This window comes from Elaeis guineensis, chromosome 1 (genome assembly GCF_000442705.2).
Source record: "Elaeis guineensis isolate ETL-2024a chromosome 1, EG11, whole genome shotgun sequence".
In the NCBI taxonomy this organism is placed as follows: domain Eukaryota; kingdom Viridiplantae; phylum Streptophyta; class Magnoliopsida; order Arecales; family Arecaceae; genus Elaeis; species Elaeis guineensis.
The window spans coordinates 104,447,650-104,468,888 of NC_025993.2; the positions used below are offsets into that span (position 1 = coordinate 104,447,650).

General features: G+C 39.3%; 3 protein-coding genes across 4 annotated transcripts; 1 reads left to right on the forward strand and 2 right to left on the reverse strand.

Moving 5' to 3' along the window:
* Positions 1-6,228: 6,228 nt before the first annotated feature.
* LOC105038220 (60S acidic ribosomal protein P2B) lies at positions 6,229-9,036 on the reverse strand. Its single transcript, NM_001303587.1, has 4 exons — positions 8,976-9,036; positions 7,948-8,036; positions 6,932-7,155; positions 6,229-6,500 (listed from the first exon to the last, which is right to left on the reverse strand). Exons 2-4 carry the CDS (start codon positions 8,033-8,035, stop codon positions 6,474-6,476), a joined length of 339 nt encoding a protein of 112 aa, NP_001290516.1. The 5' UTR covers position 8,036; positions 8,976-9,036; the 3' UTR covers positions 6,229-6,473.
* Positions 9,037-9,252: 216 nt separating this feature from the next.
* LOC105038221 (protein BUD31 homolog 2) lies at positions 9,253-12,448 on the forward strand. Of its 2 annotated transcripts, none has more exons than XM_010913949.4 (4): positions 9,253-9,425; positions 10,439-10,592; positions 10,692-10,879; positions 12,046-12,448. In XM_010913949.4, exons 2-4 carry the CDS (start codon positions 10,499-10,501, stop codon positions 12,199-12,201), a joined length of 438 nt encoding a protein of 145 aa, XP_010912251.1. In that variant the 5' UTR covers positions 9,253-9,425; positions 10,439-10,498; the 3' UTR covers positions 12,202-12,448. The 2 variants fall into 2 exon arrangements, with proteins under 2 accessions (XP_010912251.1, XP_019704221.1); XM_019848662.3 differs by having other exon boundaries at positions 9,287-9,425; positions 10,416-10,592.
* A 720-nt stretch (positions 12,449-13,168) lies between these two features.
* On the reverse strand, positions 13,169-20,255 carry LOC105038222 (IQ domain-containing protein IQM3). Its single transcript, XM_010913950.4, has 9 exons — positions 19,562-20,255; positions 19,300-19,414; positions 19,103-19,168; positions 18,488-18,576; positions 17,321-17,408; positions 16,375-16,521; positions 16,130-16,222; positions 14,033-14,134; positions 13,169-13,935 (listed from the first exon to the last, which is right to left on the reverse strand). Exons 1-9 carry the CDS (start codon positions 20,158-20,160, stop codon positions 13,417-13,419), a joined length of 1,818 nt encoding a protein of 605 aa, XP_010912252.1. The 5' UTR covers positions 20,161-20,255; the 3' UTR covers positions 13,169-13,416.
* Between the last annotated feature and the right edge of the window lie 984 nt (positions 20,256-21,239).

Below are 21,239 nucleotides of genomic sequence, written 5' to 3' on the forward strand. Positions count from 1 at the left end.
TTCTGGGTCTAGTTTGGATCCGATTCATGCCATGTGTCCCAGGTTCCCATCATTTAACAGGATTGCATCCAGACCTTGTACCGGCTCCCCGCATTCTTCCGTTAGGTCATCGCAGGTGTCTAGCCCATCAATAGGATAAACTTTAGGTTGTCTGGCATCTCGAAGTGAAATGGTATAGCATTGGCATGCTAAGATCTAATCCCCCTAGATCTCATCGATCCCCTCATCGGTTAGAAATTTTATTTTAAGATGGTAAGTGGACACTATCGCTCGAAGGGCGTTAAGGCCTGGGCGCCCAATAATGGCATTATATGCAGAGGACACTCATACCACTAGAAAGTCCATCTGAGCCATCGATCGTCGAGAGGTTCGGCCAGCGATTATGGGCAATGTGACAACCCCTTCAATAGGTATAGCTTCGCCTGTGAACCCTACCAAGGGGACATCTAGTCGCCCCAGGTGCTCGAGGAGTATCTCCATTTTAAGAAAAGCATCGTAAAACAACACGTCTGTTGAGCTTTCATTATCTATCAAGACACAATGTACATCATAATTTTTTATGTTTAGAGTTACAACTACCGCATCATTGTACGGATATAAAACTCCTTGAGTGTCTTCTTCAGTAAAGGTGATGGGCTCCTCGATCCTTGGCCTTTTGGATGATTCGACTTCCTCTTCAATCCAGGACTGACGCCCCCTGCTTACATTGATGATCCCTACTGGAGGTCGGTCTTCCGGAGGTTGTTGCCATTGCTCAGGTTGTAAGGGATCTCTTCGATGCTCCTCACGTTGCTCGGGGTGATGTCTGATGAATCATTTCAACCACCCATGATGTATGAGTTCTTCAATCTCATCGCGTAGCCGGATACAGTCTTCAGTGTCGTGGCCATAATCGTGATGGTAAAGATAGTACTTGTTTGGGTTTCGATGCATTAGGTTCTCCCTCATTCTCTGAGGTCATGGGATCTGACCCTAAATCTCCATGAAGATTTGCATTCGAGGAACATTAAGAAGAGTATAATTAGTAAATTTTCTAGGTGGAGACAGATTCTGCTTCTCCATCTGATTTATTTGCTGCCCCCCCATGGGGGGTTCGGGATCATTGGTGCCTTGAAGGAGATCGGGTTGGTCGAAGATTTTTCTTTTGATTTTCTTACGGTCGAGGCTTCTCAGACTCTTCCTTTCTTTGTTCACCAAAAATTACTCCAGGGGCGGGTTCACCCCCGAAAGCCTCATCAATTCGGGCATACTTCTCTGCCTTGGTTAATATCTCCATGAAATCACGGGGGTAGGACTTTTCTAAAGAGCATCGGAGACTATTTCTCAAAAGCCCACCCTTCAAGGTGGCCATTGCGACCGACTGATCTAGGTTACGCACTTTCAAAATGACTGCGTTAAAATGGCCAAGCTAAGATTGAAGAGACTCCCCTTCCTTTTGCTTTATGTTGATGAGGGAGTCAGACCCCTTCCTCTGCCTCCTACTGCTGACGAAATGGACCACGAAAGGCGATCCATTTGGTCGAAAGAGGAAATTATTCATGGTTTCAAGCTAGAGTACCAGTGTCGAGCCACACCCTTCAAAGTGGAGAGAAAATCTTACAGAGGATGGTATCGGTGGCTCCATGAAGAAGCATTATCGCTCTAAAATTTTTCAAATGGTCCACAGGGTCAACCGATCCATCATAACTTTTCAATTGGAGCATCTTAAAATGGTAAGGGAGTGGCTGATGTATAATTTCAATGCTGAAAGGGGGATCGATATTCTAACCATCGTCCCTGACTGGGGCCTGGTTTTGTAAAGCCTCAATCATTTGTTTTACATCTTGAAGCTCACGCTCGATCTCTACGTCTCTCTGGTGGTATATGCCCTAGAATAAGGAGAATAGGCATGACTCGGCGTAGAGTCATACTCTGAGTGGAGACGCGGGGACTGCCGTGCACCATGCTTCAGCTCTTTCAGATGACTCTGATGAGCCTATCTTTGTTGGAAAATTTGAGGATGCTCAGTTAAAAATACGACAGGTGGTGGAGGGCTATTCTGTTGCATCACTTGGACTGCTGCAGTCAGGTCTTGAACTTACTGGATCAATAGGTTGAACCAATCCATGCCGACAACCACTCCAAAAGATAGAGCGATCGACGGTGGATTATCCGATGATGGTATTGGAGCTTATTGGTTGGGAGCATTATCCACTGATTAAGAAACAGCAATATTTGATCGGTAAGAAGACGCCCCTTTATGCAGTGCCATGGTAGTTAAATAGCTTTCTCCTCTCCTTCTTAGAGTAGGCTTGGTTCCTTCCTCTAGCATCAATCTATTGTGAAAGATTTTCGATCACGTACGGATATGGCTGAAGTAAGCTGCGGACCATCGAAATTGCGTTCCTATAAAACAAGTTCCGACCAGAGTTGGCTCCGGCGAAGACTCTCTGACGGTCAAGTCAGGAATCTGGCACAATAGAGGAGAAGGAGAAAAAATTATAAGAGAGCACAGGGTATATTAAGCACACGAGGGGCATACGTAAGAGTCTCCTTTTGTACCTCTATTTATAGGGGGATTAGTAATGATGAGCTGTACAGATTTTGTCACATGTGTCATTGACCAGTGGATTTTTGTCTGGTGTGTTGTCGGCAGGAAAAGAGATGTGACTTGGGTTTAATAGATGTGTGGGCAGCGAGTGAGATGGCGGTGATGTATCCTGACTTGATATGCTTTAACCAAAAGTGACAAGTGACCCTTCGACTTACCTTCAAGAGAATTGGCTCATGTCCGATGTCCGATCCCTTCTCTGATGCTGAAGTCTAGGGATTATCAGAGATCCATTACTTAAATGAATCGGTTAGAGGGGAACCAACCATCTCATTTGGATTCGCCAACCTGTAGGCTGACGAAGATCGAGTTTGGCGGTAGGGGCGTGGGCAACGAAGAATTCACTATGGAGTTCTACTCGAAGGGTCAATATAGTAGGGGCCAGCCTTCTCAAAAAAATAAGTTGTAATAGTAAAGGATCCTTGGTCTGATTAGGAGTAAGGATTGGCCAAGAATTCTTGAGAATAACGCTGCCATCAAGCTTCCCTTGGCCTCCAATCTGATGTCCAAATGATTACTTTAGAGTGAATCGGCTGGCACATGGACCAGTAGAGTATCAAAACCGGTCACCGAGAGAAGAATCGGTGATGCAATTTTATTAATGCTCCTCCAGAAAAAGGAAAAGACTAAAGTCAAGGTTGAAAGGACAAGAGGGTGCTTCCTTAGTGCCCCATCATATCGGGCAGCAGAGAATGTAATTAAATACTTTTGACATTGATCATAAACTCGTTTGGTGCGCAGTGGGCCATGAAAGAGACGGTGAGGCAATATGGCGTACGACCGATGAGTGGAGTGATACGACTGGATGGTGAGTCCTATTAGGCCTACGGGGGGAAAATCACCTGACGTCTCTAAGTTTGACCCCTGATGGGGATCGAAACCTGCATAATGCAGCCGAACCCCTAAACATCAGCCCCGCTCAACAATTAGCCAAAGCAAGCTTCGGCATTAAAGGGATTCCTCCCCCCAATAGTTAGTATTATCTCAGTTTTTTCTTTTTATAGGTGCTTCTTTGGAATATCCAGTCGGCTAATTCCTAGGCCAGTCATCAATTATAGGTGCTTCTTTGGAATATCCAGTTGGCTAATTCCTAGGCCAGTCATCAAGAAAATTCAAACAATACTTAAAGTACATCAAAACTTTCTTCGTTATTCTATGACGACCAAAGTGTTACCCCCAATAAAAACATAAAACATAACTCCCTACTTATGAGTCATTACTTCATTTCTTATGGGTCATAACTATCTTTTTATTTTTGAATTCCTCTTGATTGCAAAGCTATAAGTATCTGAAATTCAAACCTTTATATAATTGATTACAACATATCCAACAGCAATAGACAAGCTAATTATATACCTTCTCAGTTTCTAAATAAAAAATTATGATTGTTAATAGTATTTTTGGCTCTAGATCGTGATGGAGGAGAATTTGAAGTGTTATACCAGAGAAAATAATTATTTCAGTTGTAGTTCTTTTAATGTTTTACAAGTGTGTTTCGGGAAGAAAAAGTTTTCAATTTTCATCCTATTGGGATTCCAAAAATCAATGTACTAGAATACAGGAATTGTATTCTAATAAAATATAATTTGGTCAACATAATTTTTTTTTTATAAAAATATAAAAATTACATTCTCACTGAAAATATCTTTTTCCAATACCTCTTTTTGGAAAAATTCCAATAAAAAAATGAAGATTTTTTTTTTTTCCATTTTTCATCGACTCTACTTTCCTCCTTCCACCTCCTGCAAACCAAACGGGTCCTTTAGCTATTTGAAAAACGCAGCCCTACCCGGCTTCGAGTGACTTTGCTTGGGGAGAGTACGGTGGTCATCCTAACAGATAAGAATATTACCTATTGTCCGTGCTGGAGCTCATGATGTCGCCTACAGAGCCGCTATACTTTCGGCTATTTGTTGTTGGGGATGAGACAAGGGTTCGGACTAGCCCATGACAACTCTTGGCGTTTTTCTGGCGAACCTTGCCTTTAGTCTCCTCTCTCCTAGGCCAAGGAGAAGATGGCATTCCCCTCGGCAGCTGCTGAAGATGCATCTTACGTACCCATGTCCCCTCGGCAGCGGTGAATGTTCCGGAGTGATGGCTGATCTCAGACCTCAGATAATGTGTTGTCGTAGGCTTTTATCGTGCTCCTCATTCTTTGTATTTTCGTTCCTTTTCTTTGTAAAAATGAAATTTTGGTGACTAATGAAGGTTTAAACTCTTCAGTCTCCATACACGTGTAAAAAGGAGAAGCTTAAACTTGTAAAATTGGAGTTGTCATGCATGGTTGGTCACTTTGAAAAACATGCGGCCAAAATCTTGGCTGCCAACGTATAATATTAAAAAAATAAAAATAAATAAATTTTAAAAATATTTGAATAATTTTGATAAACATCACATAATTTTTTAGAATCTATCAATTCTTATTTTTTTAATATTTTAATACGCTAAGCGTTTGTGGTCCCAACCATAATTCTTTTTATGACGGCAATTGATCACCCGAATGAGAAGAATTGATAGCTCATAATACTAGCTGCTTAAAATAGAATCTTATAATACTGCCCCAAAGCTTACAATACTAGTTTCTTCCATATAAACAAACTTTGCAATATAACAATTGAAGCTGAGTTTATCCTCAGAACAAGCCAGAAAAGTGACGAGCTGACCGAGCACGCATAAGTATGCTCTTAGCCGAGCCCAAGGTAGTTTTGAACAACAATAATTTGGAAAAGTAACAAGACAAAAATTTGGAAAAATAGGCCATGTTATTTGTCTTTTGGGCCAAGCCAGTGCCGGTTCATCCAAGATTTTTGATCACCTCCATTCATATGTTTAAAATGGTTGAATGATATATGACTTTACAATAAATGAATGCAAAGTTTTTTTATCAAATACATTTTTGTAATACAATACCGTACGTATTTTTTAGCTCTCGATTGACATTTATAAAATGGAGCATTACATTTGCAAAGGCCAGAAAAAAATCATTTAAAAATCTAAAAATCTTTCTCGAGAGAGAATGAAAGGGAGATTCATTTGTGCTACAACTATAACAGCATTGGAAAAACCTCTTACCAGCCTACGATGGAAACGATAGCCAACAGTCTCCAACAACAACAGCAACTGCTTAGTTTACATGAGGAGACCATACCTAAAATAAAAGCCATCTGAGTCGCCCCTTCAAGCTACATAGCTTGAGCCACACCAAGGTAGACCGATACACGAGTAAGAAATAACGTTAACACAACATATGAGGTTAGCTTTCAGGGAGTCTCCACAGGAGTTGAGAGCACCGAGCACAAGAAAACAAGGCCAAGGCAAACAGTGGATAAAATATGATAGCTAGAACAAGGCAATTGTTATAGACGATTACTTCGCACCAAGGGTCGACACATGTATAACGTAACAAGAGACAATGATTAATCCTACTGCGGTCTCTGGACCGAACAGGGTTAAAGACCAAGGATGAGGCACTCAAATCATATTCAATCACCATGTGTATCGAAGAAATAGATCATGTGAACAGGGTCATAGAATAAAGAGTTGGCCTTTACCTAGCAAAGAAGTAGATGGCATCATACATTTCCAGGGCTCATTTGAATTGCAAACCAAGCACAAATTAACTGCATACTAAAACCAAGGAACAAAAATCAGATCTTCATACCTACTTCATTAACTAATGCACCCAAAAAGAATATTCATGCCAGGTCATGCTGAACATGACCTGCTTTGCGACTTGGTAAAGTACCAAATATAGAAGCATGATGCCTTGCTGTTCTGTGAACCAAGGTACTAAAGTTTAGTCTCAAATACAAATTTTAGCATCTCGCAGATCAACCTCAAATTAGAATTCCAAGAAGGCTATACAAAGTGACAGCCGTACCACTCAATCAAACAAACTAAAGCCCATGTCCTGCATCAAGTCAAACAAAAAGGGGATCAATTACCTTATCAGTGTTTCAGGACCAAATGAAAGTGGAAACTCTAACAAAAATAATCAAACAAGCATTAGATTTTAGAGTCTGAACAACCATACATGTATATGCGAACAAATAATGCTTGACTGTGAACAAAAGCCTGTAATGGCGTAAATGTGACTGTACACCAATTACTATCATTTCTGATCAGCCAGAAAGTTCAATACTGGCTTATTAACCATTGTAAACAAAAGTTCAGGCAGGTATATCAAGGCAAATTCAGGCAAGCTTGGTTGATCATAAGACAATCTTACCGACAGGTGGTAGCAAAATTACGTTCAAAGACATGAGATGACCATGAAAAATCTAATGAGTTGGATCCATGACATGTGAAAGAACTTATAATCCTCATTATAACAAGTCATACCTCATCTGATTCTTCCTTCTCTTCCACTTTCTCTTCTTTCTTTGGCTCATCTGCTGGGGCTGCTGCAGCACCACCCGCAGAAGGGGCTGCAACTGCAATGGCGCCACCACCAGAGGGCACTGAAGCAAACTTCTCTCTCCCAGAAGCGATAAGTTCAGTTATGTCTTTACCCTTGACTTCAGATAAGAGGAGCTCAATTCTGTCATCATCAGCTTCAGCTCCCACTGGAAAAAAGAAAGAAAATTTACACCATCTGACAAGTTAAAGCAATCTCCAAAATCATTTTATTACTATCCCAGTCTGACATTCTTTTAGGACAACAACTAACTTGAGAGCCCCATTTAGTCTAAGTCTTCAAACTCACAACATTGAAAAATTTGGATGGACCATCTTTCTGTTCAAAATAAGGGATATGTTGCTGAAAGTAGACACTCATTAATAGAGTTTAAACATTCATAAACAAATCATGAAGAAACTTCTTCCAAACTTGGCTCATTTGGAATGGATCATCACCTGACGACATAACCTTCATTTACGCACTCAAGAAAAGCAGAAATATTTTGACATCTCTACGTTCAGAAGATCATATAAGATGGGATTCACAATATACCGTACCCTGATAAGTCACTATTTCAGCCATTTTCTTTTCCTAATTGCAACATCATAATCATACAAACAATATGGAGAGCAGATGAAAATTACACACTAATGCATTACCAATAAAGGCAGGTAAGCAGTTACTGAACATGACTACAGAAAATTCACCAGTTAATATGTTCATCAATATACTGTAAGGAATACCAAACCAATTGCAAATATGAGTTCAGACAATCATTCCATCCAACAACTCAGCCAAGGGAAACAGCTATGAGTATGAAAAATAACAATCACTAGCCAGACCCTACAATATAGTGGTTAGTTTATCTAGCTATTTGTTTGACAACATGGAAAACTAATAGACCACGACTTGTACCAAAAAAAAGAAAAAAGGGGAAAAAGAAATTAAATTAACTAACCTGATCCTAGGATATCCTTCAGATCATCAGCTGATGGGCAAGTGTTTCCACCAAGAACAGCTAGTAAATAGGCAGCAACGACCTTCATCCTAAAAAAAGAAGTACAAAAAACCCCTCTTTAACAAAAAAAACTACAGTATACAACAAAAGAAAACCATGCGAGATGCACCCAATATTTAAGTTGCACTAAACAGAAAAGAGACAAAACGATCAAAATATTAACAGCAATCCCAAACTAGTATTATATATGCTTCAAGAAATATCAAAAAACCTGGTGAGAGAAATTGAAACGTTTCAACGTTTGAAAAATAGTGCACAATTTAAAGCAGGAACGGTGAACCATAAGTTTTTCCCCTTTTTTTTTTAAAAAAAAAAAGAACAGGTATGAGAAAAAAACAAGTGGCGTAATTGAAGCATCGATTTCTTAAAAAACTGAATCCCATATCTCGCCCAGTTGACACCGACCTTTCACTGAACATGATCGTTTTCTTAACTTTTTGCCCACTTCTCTTATTTCATTAGCTTTTTGTTAGCTTCAAGTATGAGCAAATCTGAATCCAACTAAAATTTTAAAACCACCAACACAATTTCAGTTTTTTTTTTTTTTTTTTACACGCTCCATTGTTATAACTGGATTATTGAAATTTTCTCAGAGCAGCATAATAGTATGACTGCCAGAGAGCATACCACTCGTATGTAGTTGGAGGAAAAAGAATTACTCTCAATAAAGCAAAGGAAAATAGTTAACCTCCGAACTAAATCCGGGCATCTTTAATTCAAGACGGACAACTCATGCTCTCTTTTTCTTTTTTTTTTTTTGACCGGAGGGCACCTCGTGCTTTGTACAAAAGAACAGTGATTCTGGGAGATATTTAAAAGATCTCATCATTATTTAGTTACTACTCTGGATTATATAAAGGCGCAACATGAAAAAAAAATACAAAGAAAAAAAGAAAAAACAATCAAAGCCATAACAAGAGAGAAAGCAAGATAAGCAATAGCACAGAGAGAGGAGATTGGGGGATTACTTGAGCGCTGGATTCGGATGCCGAGATCCGCCGCCGACGAGGCTATTGGAAATAAAGATCTCCTAGGGTTTTCGCAAGAAGAGGGCAGGGGCTGGACATGATGATCGTATTTATAGCATCCATGATTCATTGAGCATTGCATCTGAACCGTCCGTGTTCGATCGAGTGGCTGATCGAAATCTGTTCCGAGTCCGCGTAAAGTCGGCAAGTGATGCTGCGGTTATGGAGTCGGTCCGAATCCGCATAAAAAGTCCGCATCGTTGCCGACTGTATAATTGCTTAGATAGGCCCTTTCACGACCTCTCCGTTCCCTCTTCCGCTCCCTTTCTCCAGTTCTCCTTCTCTCGAGCCGCCGCAGCCGCGGCGAGGAGCCCTTTCCTCCAGTGAGAGTCCGCGGCCGCCTCTGGTTCGCCTCCTCCGCCGACGGTCTCTGGCCTTCTCGAATCGCAGGTATGTTTTCTCTCGCCCAATCCTACTGGAAACCCTAATACTGGCTCTGATTCTTGACCTCGCTCCTGCTGGAATCCAAACCAAATCCTAACTCTCTGATAGACCCTATCTCAACCAAATCCCCAGGCCTTGTCTCTCTTTCATCCTCTTACCCATCCTGAACCCTAATCTCTGTCGCTTCTTCTCTCTTGCTTCCCGCTTTTCTGTTCTGAAGAAATTATTGATTTTGGTTTTGACTGTAAGTTACAATTTGGATGATGCTTCGGTATTTATTTTTTAAATGTGCCGATTAAGTTGTTCGTTTTTCTTGTTTAGAACGTTCGGTCATTCTAATTGCTTTATTTTATGCCTATTACCCGTTAATTTCTTTGAATTCTCTTGCAGTCACAGCATAATTCTGATATTTACTGAGTCTGTTATTATAATTGCGGTGGAAGATAGGTTCTTACTTTTTGACAACGAATATAATGAAATGAATTATATAACAAATAACTGTTACTGTTATATAGTTTTAGGTTTTCTGCTTCAGGCACACTTATATTGGAGAGAATTTTCTGTTCTGCCTTGCATGAGGGGAGAAGAAAGCAGGGAAACTTGTTTTATATGGACAAGAGAAATCCTAAAAATGTGGTGGAGAGTTTCAATTCTTTAACCTCTGAAATCAGGAGAGAACTATACATTTTGTAATTAGAAAAACCAATAATTGTGGTAGGTGATATATTGGCAAAGTTTTCCTGCAAAAAGATAATATAAGGTTGCAGTTTTTCTTTGGCTTTTATCCTGTAGTACTTCTAAATTTGATAGTAATTAATGGTGTCAGAATGTATTCTTAAAACGTGTGTTTAATCGATAGTGTGTGGACATCTAGTGCATACGAGTTTTGGTATCTTAACTGCTAAGCAGAGGTTTGCTGACCACCAGCATTAGTTTCTTGTGTCCTTTGATATGTTTTTGGGAATGAAAATTATCTGTCTGTTTGATTTCTCACAGAGTTTCATCATGTTGATTTCCAGCCCACAGATTGATAGTCAGAAATTGAAAAGATTAGGTGGAAATCAGTTGTCTTTTACAGAATGCCTAAGATAAAGACAAGCCGAGTCAAATATCCAGAAGGATGGGAGCTTATTGAGCCTACCCTTCGTGAATTAGAGGCAAAAATGAGAGAAGGTTTCTAAATTGGTTTTCTTCAACATTTCATGCACTCAGTCTGGTTACATAAAGTATATATGATTATCTGAACTATATTTAAATTTTGTCACTGGGCAGCTGAAAACGATCCACATGATGGAAAGAGAAAATGTGAAGCCCTTTGGCCTATCTTTAAAATTGCGCATCAGAAGAGCCGCTACATTTATGACCTATACTATCGCAGGAAGGAGATATCAAAAGAGTTGTATGAATTTTGCTTGGATCAGGGCCATGCAGACCGTAATCTGATAGCAAAATGGAAAAAGGTTGGTCCCCAGTCTCCATCTACCTTTGGACTATGTTAATGATTTATTTTTCCTTTGTGTCCATGTTTGTTTGGTTGTTCATTTTCATATCATGGTTTCCTGATTAGTCCATAAAAGATTTTGGTGCCAAATTTTTCATGCTCAGATTATAGATAGACATGTAGTTAGTTTTTGAAAGTTATGCATTTGTTCAAAACTTTTGTTATCAACAGCCTAGCATCCTCACTATGTGTGGTGATATGTTAACTAGTAAATAAATTCCTAATACAGGTACATTTTAAAGTATTAGTCTTCAAGGTTTTTTTCCCTTTCAAAAAAAAAAATCAAGGTTTTTAAAACTGAGATTTTGATCATCTTGGTGGGTGTCTGTAACCGAGAAGAAGCAACATATCAATTTATCTCAGCAGATATAGAAGGAACCAAGATTTTCTGAGATTTGTGGATGATGTTTTAGAACCAAGGTATTGGAAATTTGTGTGATAAATCCTATTCAGACTTTTATTACAAAATTGATTTTGAACTTTATTAGTTAAAAATCTATTTTATTTGCAAGGCAAAAGGTGATTTCTTTGTAGTGTATCGGCCAATATCTTGGTAGATATCTGTTATATTGGTCAAGATATTAGAACATATGATATACTGTTTCAGGATGTACTGATACAAATCAAGATCTTGCCCAAGTCAAAAATTATTTTAACCATTAGGCCATCTCTGGATCTTCACATTTTATGAAGTTTAAATTTAGTTCTGTTGGGCAAATGGATCCTAGTAATTTGGTTAAGAGAACCCTCAATTATGATCTTTCTGATTGCTATTGGCTAACATCATTTGGGCATGCAGCCCAAGTGTCTTGTTTATGAAGCCACAAATTATCAGTGCGCACTATTTTACTACTCCAGCGTTTCATCTCCTCTGCTTGCACTTTTGTTGTTGTGCTATACTTCTGTTGCTTTTGGATCACAGTGGTTATCTCCCCCCACACCACCACCCCCCCCCCCCCCACACACAAAAAAAAAAAAAAACACGCACACACAAAAAAAAAAAGTTTTTTTGCCCCTAGCCGTTGGGTTTTGATCTATTATTTTGTTCTCCTTCCATAATGTGAGTTGTGTTCTTTTGATTTTTGTGCCTTCCAATAATCGTGGTTTGTTGTCGAGTCTTTCCAGCCAGGTTACGAGCGCCTTTGCTGCCTGCGGTGCATGCAGACACGAGATCACAACTTCGCGACTACTTGTGTCTGCAGGGTCCCCAAGCACCTGAGAGAAGAAAAAGTTATAGAGTGTGTTCATTGTGGCTGCAGGGGGTGTGCTAGTGGAGATTGATGAGTACTGTCATCTGAGCAAAAGAAAAGTTATGTCAGATTTTTATATGTAACGACGTTGAATCTGTAAACAAAATGCAAATGCGATTAACTATGTATCATTGCAAACTTGAGAAGAATGTGTTAGTACTTGAAGCGTTTATTTTTAATTTAGGTAATATGTGGTCATCCGTTTATTGAACAAGGGAGTTTGGCATGGACATCAATGTAGTTTTGGGATCGAAATGGTACATTTCGCGGTATGATAATTGCAAAGTTTTTGTTCTGTGAGCATTATTATTTGCTTTATACTCATGGATAAACCATAGGAACTCCATGCAAACTATTCAGAATCTGAGATCTATGCACAAAATACAGTTTGAAAACTTAGATTGCCTTTTAGATTCATTATGAAAAATTAGAGCAAAAAACTATAGGGCGCTCGATTGCCTTTTATTTTGGGATTGTTTGGAACTTCACTTCCCTCAATGTTACAATATGTTGCTATTCTAGAATAATAAATGTTTGCAGGGGAATGGTTCTTCCACCGCCCCAAGTTAAAGAAAACTGCATGTGTTTGAGTTATATGATTGCTTTACCTTTGCTAAATCTATAATCGTGTTCGTTGGATGGGTCTATGTTTGGTGTCCCGAGCTAAACCATTTGGAATATGAGTCTAAACCGAACTGACAAGTTGCTAATTCAGCTTTGGGGTTACGGGTCCAGCTTTGCTAAGGTACGCGTTTATAGGAGCAATATTTCACCTGTTGTTAGGCTATGTTCTCGTGATATGAAGATAAATTAGAGTAAACGAGAAAATGATTGTACTGAAATCCAAACAAGCTAAAACCTAGTTAGCAAATGTACTGAAGTAACAATGTTGTTGAAGCTAGTCGCTTGCAGGAACATTATTTAAGGTCTTTCAAAATGGTGTTTCCTGTAACTAGGGAACCAATAATACCAACATGGGATCCTCCTGCCAAGAAAGGTCACCAAGAAAAGAGAGTTGATTTATCGTCATGTTTATTATAGCATGCATACAAAATTGATCTTGTATGATATACATATACTTTCATCATAGCACTAGTTTAGATCCAGTCCTAGCATCTAGTATCAAAATGCTGGAAAGGGCAACCAACCAAAAGTTGGAGCATGCGATGCTGTAGTTCTAATTTCTCAAAACCGGGCCATGGACAATGGGTTGGTACGGGTACAAGAATGAAGTGATTGGGAAAGTTTAAATTCTAGCATCAGCCGAGGCGGCCCAGGTGGGTGACAAGGTCGAGGTGGGTGATGAATATATGGCAAATCCTTCGGAACGAGTTCGTGTGGGAATAATCCTAGGTGACAGGTTCACGAACTCCAGTGCCTGGACCCTGACTTCTACAGGATAGTCCGCAACACAACCAATCCTTGGACCAGCTCCGGTGCTCCATTTCCTGGAAAGTTGATGCCCCAGCTGGTAGGAGCTTGTTTTACTCTTGGACTTCATTCTTTCTAAAATTGCCTTCCGGGGAACATCAGCTTTCGGGCTTTGAAGGCCACCAGACAACGTTCTTTTGTAGCTAGCTTTAGTTTCAACTTGAACATTCTCATCAGCTTGGGTACCCGCAGTTTGTTCCACGTATTGGCTTCTCTCCCTTTCTGTAGGCATGACAAGTCTTGGAACTATGGAAGATTTAAATGCTTCGATCACCCCGTCAATCTGAAGAGTTTCTTTTGCATCTTCATAGTCTTCATTTGATGAGGAACGTATCTATGAAAAGGATCATGTCAAACAGTTAGTGAGATCCATCCAAGAGTAGAACGTTGCATTCAAATAAGATGGCATAAATATGGTCTGGTTAAAATACCTGAACTTCATCCAAATCAACCCCATTCTCCCTGAGTAAGCTCAAGAATTTGTTGAGGTTCTCATCAGATGGACGATAATGACCACTGTAGGCCCATATTGACTACAATCAACCATAGGTTTTGATGATCAGACATAGGTATTGAACAATAAGTGAATATACAATGGATAAAACAATCAATCAGACAAAAGATGGTCAGGTTTAATGCATTTCAGACCCTAATGCATCAAAGTTCACAGTGCATTACAGCCCACCAGTAAATAGAGATTCAGGAACTAGAACGAACACAGTGCATCGCATGACACCAGTGGAAGAGAATTAGAAAATGCCTGCACTACCAACTGGCGGTAAAAATTTTCATAATAAAAAACAACTAGAATTTGGTGATATTTGTAGGGCCATGAGATTTAAGGAGAAACTACTTTGCATATGCATGCCCAGCACCTTTAGAAATATTCCACACTAGTATGGAAAACAGCAAGTCTCACAATCCCATACACAAACCAGATTCTGAGGGATCTGCAGCTATGAAACAAGAAGAAAAGACAGCAAAAAGGAGCAAGAAGGCGGTGCACATGAGTTTGATCCTGCCTATGAACAACGAGATGTAGCGCAAAGTTTTGTCTGCATTGCAGGCCAGCCTTGAAACTGCTCAGTGCAGGCACCTTTGCATCGTGACTGTAAGAAGTAAAAAATTAAAGAATCAGGGCAACTAGGTGTCCCCATCATTTGTATTATGAACTCATAGAGCTATACTACCCTTTCTCTGCATCCATAATCATGCTCTTGTGCCAGCCCTACTAAAATTTGCCTTTGCTGTAGGGCTGTTTTCTGAAGGTGTATAGGCTATTAGTCCATCTATCTCTGACTCTAAGCAACCATGAGAATCCATCTTGTAAATAGGAATGATCTTGATGGAATGATCAAGACAATGGATGACTGTATTAGCCAACATCAACTGGTACAAACCAAACAACTTGCACAGGAGAAAGCAGCTGATGAGAACAAGGTGAAAGATAGAAAGTTCAGCCAATTTTTGACAAGTGTGCTATTGTAGTTAAATTTTTTTTCAAGAAATGGTCGTTAAAATTGGAAGACCGAAAAATAATGAATTTTAGAGGCATTTCTAATGGAGGAAAGGAGACAGAAAAATATATGAAACAAGGGTGCACTTTGGAACCCATAGGGCGATATCCTCTGAGGGGTAAAGAAAGCTCTAAGAGAATGATAAAACTGGCAAATAAACCATCATGCTACCATCATACTAAAGGGAGGACATGTACATAATTTAAGTTTCTCCCAAACTGTTCATGACCATTTGGTTTATGTAGCCTGGCAAGGCTGTAAACTATCACCAGAAACAATCTTTTCTATATGCAAAAGAGGGTGTGCTAGTTTTAGGAGAAGAAAGCAGAGCATGTCAAAAAGACAAGAAAGTTTTTGGTCATTGAAGACAATTTGTCAATTTGCCCTTAAGCTCAAATTGGAAAGAGCCCTGGAAGCTAGCCTGGTGGTATAATTATTTGATGGGAAGCGTAAGTATTTTAATCCTGTAAGCAGACGGATTGTCTGAACTTCTGTGTGCATAGAATTCTTAACCAGTTAGGTGATCTTTCATTGATTTGCCAAGAACATATCTCCATAATAGAGGGGAGAAAGAAGTGGTGAAAAAATGGGTGCCAATACTAATCTTTTATAGATAATGTTGTATATCAAAGAACAGAGAATGTGCTATCTAAATCCTGGTACATAGAGAAACCATGAATTCAGTTGTACTAACTTACTGCAAGAATTTCATGGTTGTCCAACCTGCAGAAACAAAAACTCAATAAAAACAGTTTAAAATAACAACACATACTTCAACGTGGGCTTATTATTCACCAGAGAACTACAGCATGCATATTGAGATTTTACATATTGAATGAATTTATAGCGGGAAGTGGGAATAAAGTGTGCAAGAAAACATATAAAATAAATGTTTAACAAGATGGAATGGACCTCCAATACATGGATCCAAAACTCAAGAAAATCGTTGGCAAGAGATAAAAAAATATTATAATGAGAGAAATTAAAATTACAAGGGCTTATGTGTATTACCTTAAGAATTCCATTTTCTGCGGTGAATCTTCCAGCTGCTACAGTGGCACCTCCTGCAAGGAAGCTAGAATGGTGGAACATACCTTTCTTTTTCTGGATTCAATTCCCAAAAAAAAAAAAAAAAAAAAAACAGTTACTGGCTTGACAACTGAGGCAGGAAAATTTGGGGATGTACTGTAACTCGACATTCCTACTTCCCAGGGCAAAAGCAGGGGTTTATTCTTATCTTGGTTTATGAATTCTACCTTTCCAGCATACAATCTTCTGGAAGTGCTCAAAACAAAAATCCACTTTGCTCCTTCAGATCCTTTAGTTGTATCAAGAAGCTCTCCAGTTTGTTTGTGCACAATTTTTCCCTCTATTGGCACATATTCATAATGCTCCCGCTCTTGCTGGAAAAGGTGCATTTGGACATTAATTGGAAGCATTCAATCAAATGCAATAATGAAAGTAATTGAGAGCAATTTTATCAATCCTCTGTAAGCATCTGGCATTTTGATTAAGATACTTCCACTAATTTAGTATTTCTCCCTGTCATTTTCAATAAAATGAAAGAAATTTGACAAAAGCAGACCACCGATGAGTGTCGTTACTTGTGATGGACGGCCGAAGTGCCCAAAGGATACTTTTTCCCTCTCTTTTCTGCATGCAGGAAGATCATATATATCCACTTTACTATAAAGATCCTTGATTGTTTATTAGGGCTTCTAACAAGAAGTGTAAGCCTTTATCTGACTTATTCACTTTTAACATATTCATCTCAATTTTAGCTATTAAATAAAATAAAATACCTAAACAAACCTCCTTGCCAAACATATGGTATTTGTCATATGCATTTGCTAGATGATACCCATTATGAGTTTAGGTCCCATGTCATGATGATGTGTTACTTGGAAACTCATTTTTGTCAAAGCATCTATCTGGGGTCAAGGATGCAGGCTCCAAATTTATCACAGAGCTTTATTATATCTGTATGTCTAACATGCCTCTGGACTTCATTTATAACTCGATCAGATAGAACAAAAAGTTCAGTCACTGTGGTTGTGGTAAGTACGCTTCTCCACAGTAATTAGCAGTGAATGAAATATTTAGCAGAGGCCAATTTGGCTGTCACCCTTAATTTTTGTTACCATAAAACCAAATGTCTAAGAATGTAAATTTGTAAAATATCCAAAATAAAAAAGATCTTACAGGTCCAAGATATTGAATGCATTGTTTCCGAAGCTGTGACCTTGGGCATTCTTTAAGATCCACATCTCTGCCATTACCAATATCCAGCCTGCACAAATGATGTCGTTAGGCTCAACCTTACAAAGAGTAATCATAAACTGAAAACCCAGCTAGTCAATAGTACCATCATATCTTAGCTCATGCTTCACATGTGTTAATTTCATAAAGGTGACAAAATTTGACAATATTAAGATTGAAGAAATCTGGATCAGAACATAAATAATAGGATTAATTTGAATTTTGATTCTTTCAAAAAAAATATATATTTTTTTTAAAAAAAGTGGGAATAAGTCAATTATACATTAGACAAATCGTACATGAAAGACATAACATATAAACATACTTCGTTTCTACAACCATGCACATACGTAGCATGTAACACCATGTCAAATTAATCAAATATAAGTCCATAGCGTATGATACTTTGATCAACACACAAAAAAAAGAGAACAATATCAAAGACCATAGAACAAATAAAAACAATCATATGTTAATTATCATCATCGTTATTTAAAAAATGATTCACCTTAACTCATTTTGAATAAAGAAATCAAATTTTCAAAGTTACAATTAATTGCAAGTATGCTGGTGAACCCCCTCCCACCGTACACGCGCGCGCACACGCGCGCACACACACACACAAAAAAGTATGGTCCATAATAGAGTACTTATGTGATCCCACTTGTAGGATGACATCAAGACTGTATAGGGTCATGCTTTTTCCAGATCATGGATCATAAGATCCTAACTAGAAGGCATGCATATGTAAAGGTTCACATTAATATCCAACTACTTATCTTGGATGATCATGCAACATTATTTCACCCGAAAACTGCTGGATCAAAATGATGGCCAAAGTAAAGAATTTTTCAAGGAAAAGAAAAGAAGAACTCCTGCTTGTTATGCTGCAGGAATCATAAAATGTGCAGCATCTTTCTCAAAATTTTAAAACGTGAAACATGAAATGAATGTTTATACTGTTCTAGCAGCATCATGATTTCCAGGAATCATGTCCAAGCTTCTGTCAAAAAATGGCAACACATCTTGACCTATGATTTGTCGGACAGAAGTCCCAACTACCTTGTAATCATCACATTATTTGGACAATGCTGCAGGTTCAGTGCTCACCAGTAGAAGAAAGGTTGGCCGTCCTCGCTTTTACACCATTCTTCATAGTAGTAGTGGAGGTTATGTCCATAACGATGTCGTGGATCAATCTACAATGCCATAAAGAAAAAACTCTAACTACATTTCATAGCTTCAAATCTGAAACAGAATCGCATGTTTGGTGGCATGGAATTATTCAGGAAGGATAAATCTTCATGATCCGTCAAAAAAGAATGTAGCAGAAAAAAAAACCCTAAGCATTATTATTATTAATAAAGCGAGAGTACAAAACAGTGGCAATCCCTCTTGCGCAAGTCCACTCACTGAAGATGGAAAAGTAGAAAAACATAGCCTAAAATTTGATGAAAGACTCTCTTTGGAGAGCCAATCAGCAACCGAAAGAGATCAATTCTAAAGTTTTTATCAAAATCGCTATGAACTTATACAAAATTCCGTGATCTTTTGTGAGAATAAAAAAAATTAATTTGGCCAAAAAAATAAAAATAAAACATTAACGGCAAAGTACTGAAAATATTTAATAGTTCGGAGATTTTGCGGCTAAGATTAGAAGAAAGAAAAACAAGAGAAGGAAAAGAGAAAAGGTAAAAGAAGAGTCAAGAGTCTATTTAGACTTACAGCCTCGATCCAGTGTTGAAAAGCCAGCTTCAGAGCTCTGTCGTCTTTGGATAAACCCTGACCAACCTGCGAGGAGTCAAACAAAAAACCCTCAAACCCACTGAGCTTTTTCGTAGTATGGAAAACACACGGACGAAATCCACGAAAGAAGAGAGGAAAAGAGCTATAAAAAGGAAAAATAAAAAATAAAAGCCAACCTTGGAAGCGTTCAGGCTAACTCGATTCCATCGCGAGATCGGCGTCTCCGGATTTTGATGGTCGAAGAACGAAACCGTACTGTGGCTGAGGCGAGCATAGTCTATCGCTTGCCACCTTCGGAAATTCCAAAAGGCAAAAAAAAAAAAAAATCCATATCGGGGGATGAGGAATCAAACCACGAAAAAAAGGGGAAAAGAGAAGAAACAAGAGGGAAAAAAACAAGAAGCTAACACAGAAACTCGAGCGGATCATAACACTTACCAGAGCTCCTCGGCGACGACGGCGGAGTCTGCTAACCTGCGCCTTGTGCGGTAGCTCCTGTAAACCTTCTGAACCTTCGTCGCCGCTTTCGACTCCGATCTAACAGAGATGGGAGCTTCGTTTACCGGCTGTTCAACCCCGTCGCGTTCTGGATGAGCTCCAAGAACCGCTTCCTCGAGTACCAAACGAAAGGGCGGAGCGCCTGCTGACGTTGCTTTTAGCTCTTTGCACTCCAGATGAGTTGGGACAACAGTTGACCCGAGCTCGACGGTCGTCGATTCGAGGCCGTCGCGGTCCGGACGATCTCCAGGAACCGCCGGAAAGGGCGGATCGTCCGCCGCCGTAGCTCCGAGAGCTTTGGAATCCGGATGAGCTCCAGTGATCATCGAGTTGAGCTCAGAGGCCGCCGCCGGAAGATCTCCCAGCTCGGATTGGACAACCGGTGGCGACGGAGGACCGCCGCCGAGGACCGCCGACTCGAGCGCTTCGGGAGCTTGATCGGCTTCCAGAACCATCAGTTCCGATTCCATATTTAAGGAGGAACGGAATGTTGGCGGTGGGAGATCGAGAGTATGAAGAGCGACACTCTCGACTTCCATGAAAGAATCACGCGAGAGAGAGAGAGGTCTTTGAACTGAGAGAGAACAGGAGCGAAGAACAGAGGAAACCGTGAAGGGGTTTTTATAAACGAAATTTATTCTTCTAATTTATTATTTTTATAATTTTATTTTCACTAAAATTAAAGGAATAAAGAGTGGGTAAAGGAGGCCAGGGGGGCAGGCCGTATTTATTGAGGTTGGTGTGGACGGAAAGGAGCGTAGGGCCCACAATCAAGTCCAGGTCAGCGCCCGCCCAGCGCATGACGTCAGCGCAAAGTCGGCGTGGTCCGAGCAATTGCTTGTATTACGAGATTGCCACTGCTGGGATTATTGGAGACCCGGGTCAAATGGCGACTCGAAAGATCGTCCTCGATCCTATGCTATGTTTTTTTCTCGCACGTATGTAAATTTAATCGCTGTGGGAATGAAGCCGCTGTCCCTAGAATGTAACGATGGACTACAATACTGCATGTCCGGTGTATATGATTTATTTTGAGAGAATTGTCTTATAGACAGCTACCACAAGGTTTCTATACACAATACTCGGGGTCATCCTTCTATCGTATCAGGCTTTCTTTATTATTATTACAAGTTAATACAAGTTCGTTATTTTATATAGGACGAGGGCACCGTACGTAAGTCCCCATATAAATAAAATAGCAAGGTAGTGATTATGGCTATTCTCGCTCGTTACAAGGAGTATGCAAGCCCATGGTGATTAACGGTAACCTGCATGTTTGTTATTGTAATTTTCATAAAAATAATAATAATAATAATTTTAAAAATAATTAATAAAAAAATATTATATATTTATCAAAAAATCACTAATGTTATCTATCATTTTCATCGATACCACATTCACCCTTATGCACATACAAGAGAGATTCTTGTGCTTTATACATATGCAAGAAGATATCAATATCTTGAAAAAGATCATATTTTAATTAAAATATATAGAGAGAATATATAATGGACCCATGCATGGACTTGCTGCCAAAGAATGTCATACTCATGGATGTGTGAATATCATAGGAAGAGAATTCCTTTAGAATTATCTAATTTAGTTAGAAGGAATCTAT

What these genes read in the sequence shown, in the direction of transcription:
- LOC105038220 (NM_001303587.1), bottom strand. Translation starts at nt 8,035, where the DNA reads ATGAAGGTCGTTGCTGCCTATTTACTAGCTGTTCTTGGTGGAAACACT. An exon ending in GAAGGATATCCTAGGATCAG is followed by an intron (nt 7,156 to 7,947) that starts GTTAGTTAATTT and finishes TCTTTTTTCCAG; the next exon opens with TGGGAGCTGAAGCTGATGAT. An exon ending in AGAAGGAAGAATCAGATGAG is followed by an intron (nt 6,501 to 6,931) that starts GTATGACTTGTT and finishes GACTTGATGCAG; the next exon opens with GACATGGGCTTTAGTTTGTT.
- LOC105038221 (XM_010913949.4), top strand. Translation starts at nt 10,499, where the DNA reads ATGCCTAAGATAAAGACAAGCCGAGTCAAATATCCAGAAGGATGGGAG. An exon ending in AGAGGCAAAAATGAGAGAAG is followed by an intron (nt 10,593 to 10,691) that starts GTTTCTAAATTG and finishes GTCACTGGGCAG; the next exon opens with CTGAAAACGATCCACATGAT. An exon ending in TGATAGCAAAATGGAAAAAG is followed by an intron (nt 10,880 to 12,045) that starts GTTGGTCCCCAG and finishes GAGTCTTTCCAG; the next exon opens with CCAGGTTACGAGCGCCTTTG.
- LOC105038222 (XM_010913950.4), bottom strand. Translation starts at nt 20,160, where the DNA reads ATGGAAGTCGAGAGTGTCGCTCTTCATACTCTCGATCTCCCACCGCCA. An exon ending in TTCAACACTGGATCGAGGCT is followed by an intron (nt 18,577 to 19,102) that starts GTAAGTCTAAAT and finishes ATGGCATTGTAG; the next exon opens with ATTGATCCACGACATCGTTA. An exon ending in GCATTCAATATCTTGGACCT is followed by an intron (nt 16,522 to 17,320) that starts GTAAGATCTTTT and finishes CACCTTTTCCAG; the next exon opens with CAAGAGCGGGAGCATTATGA.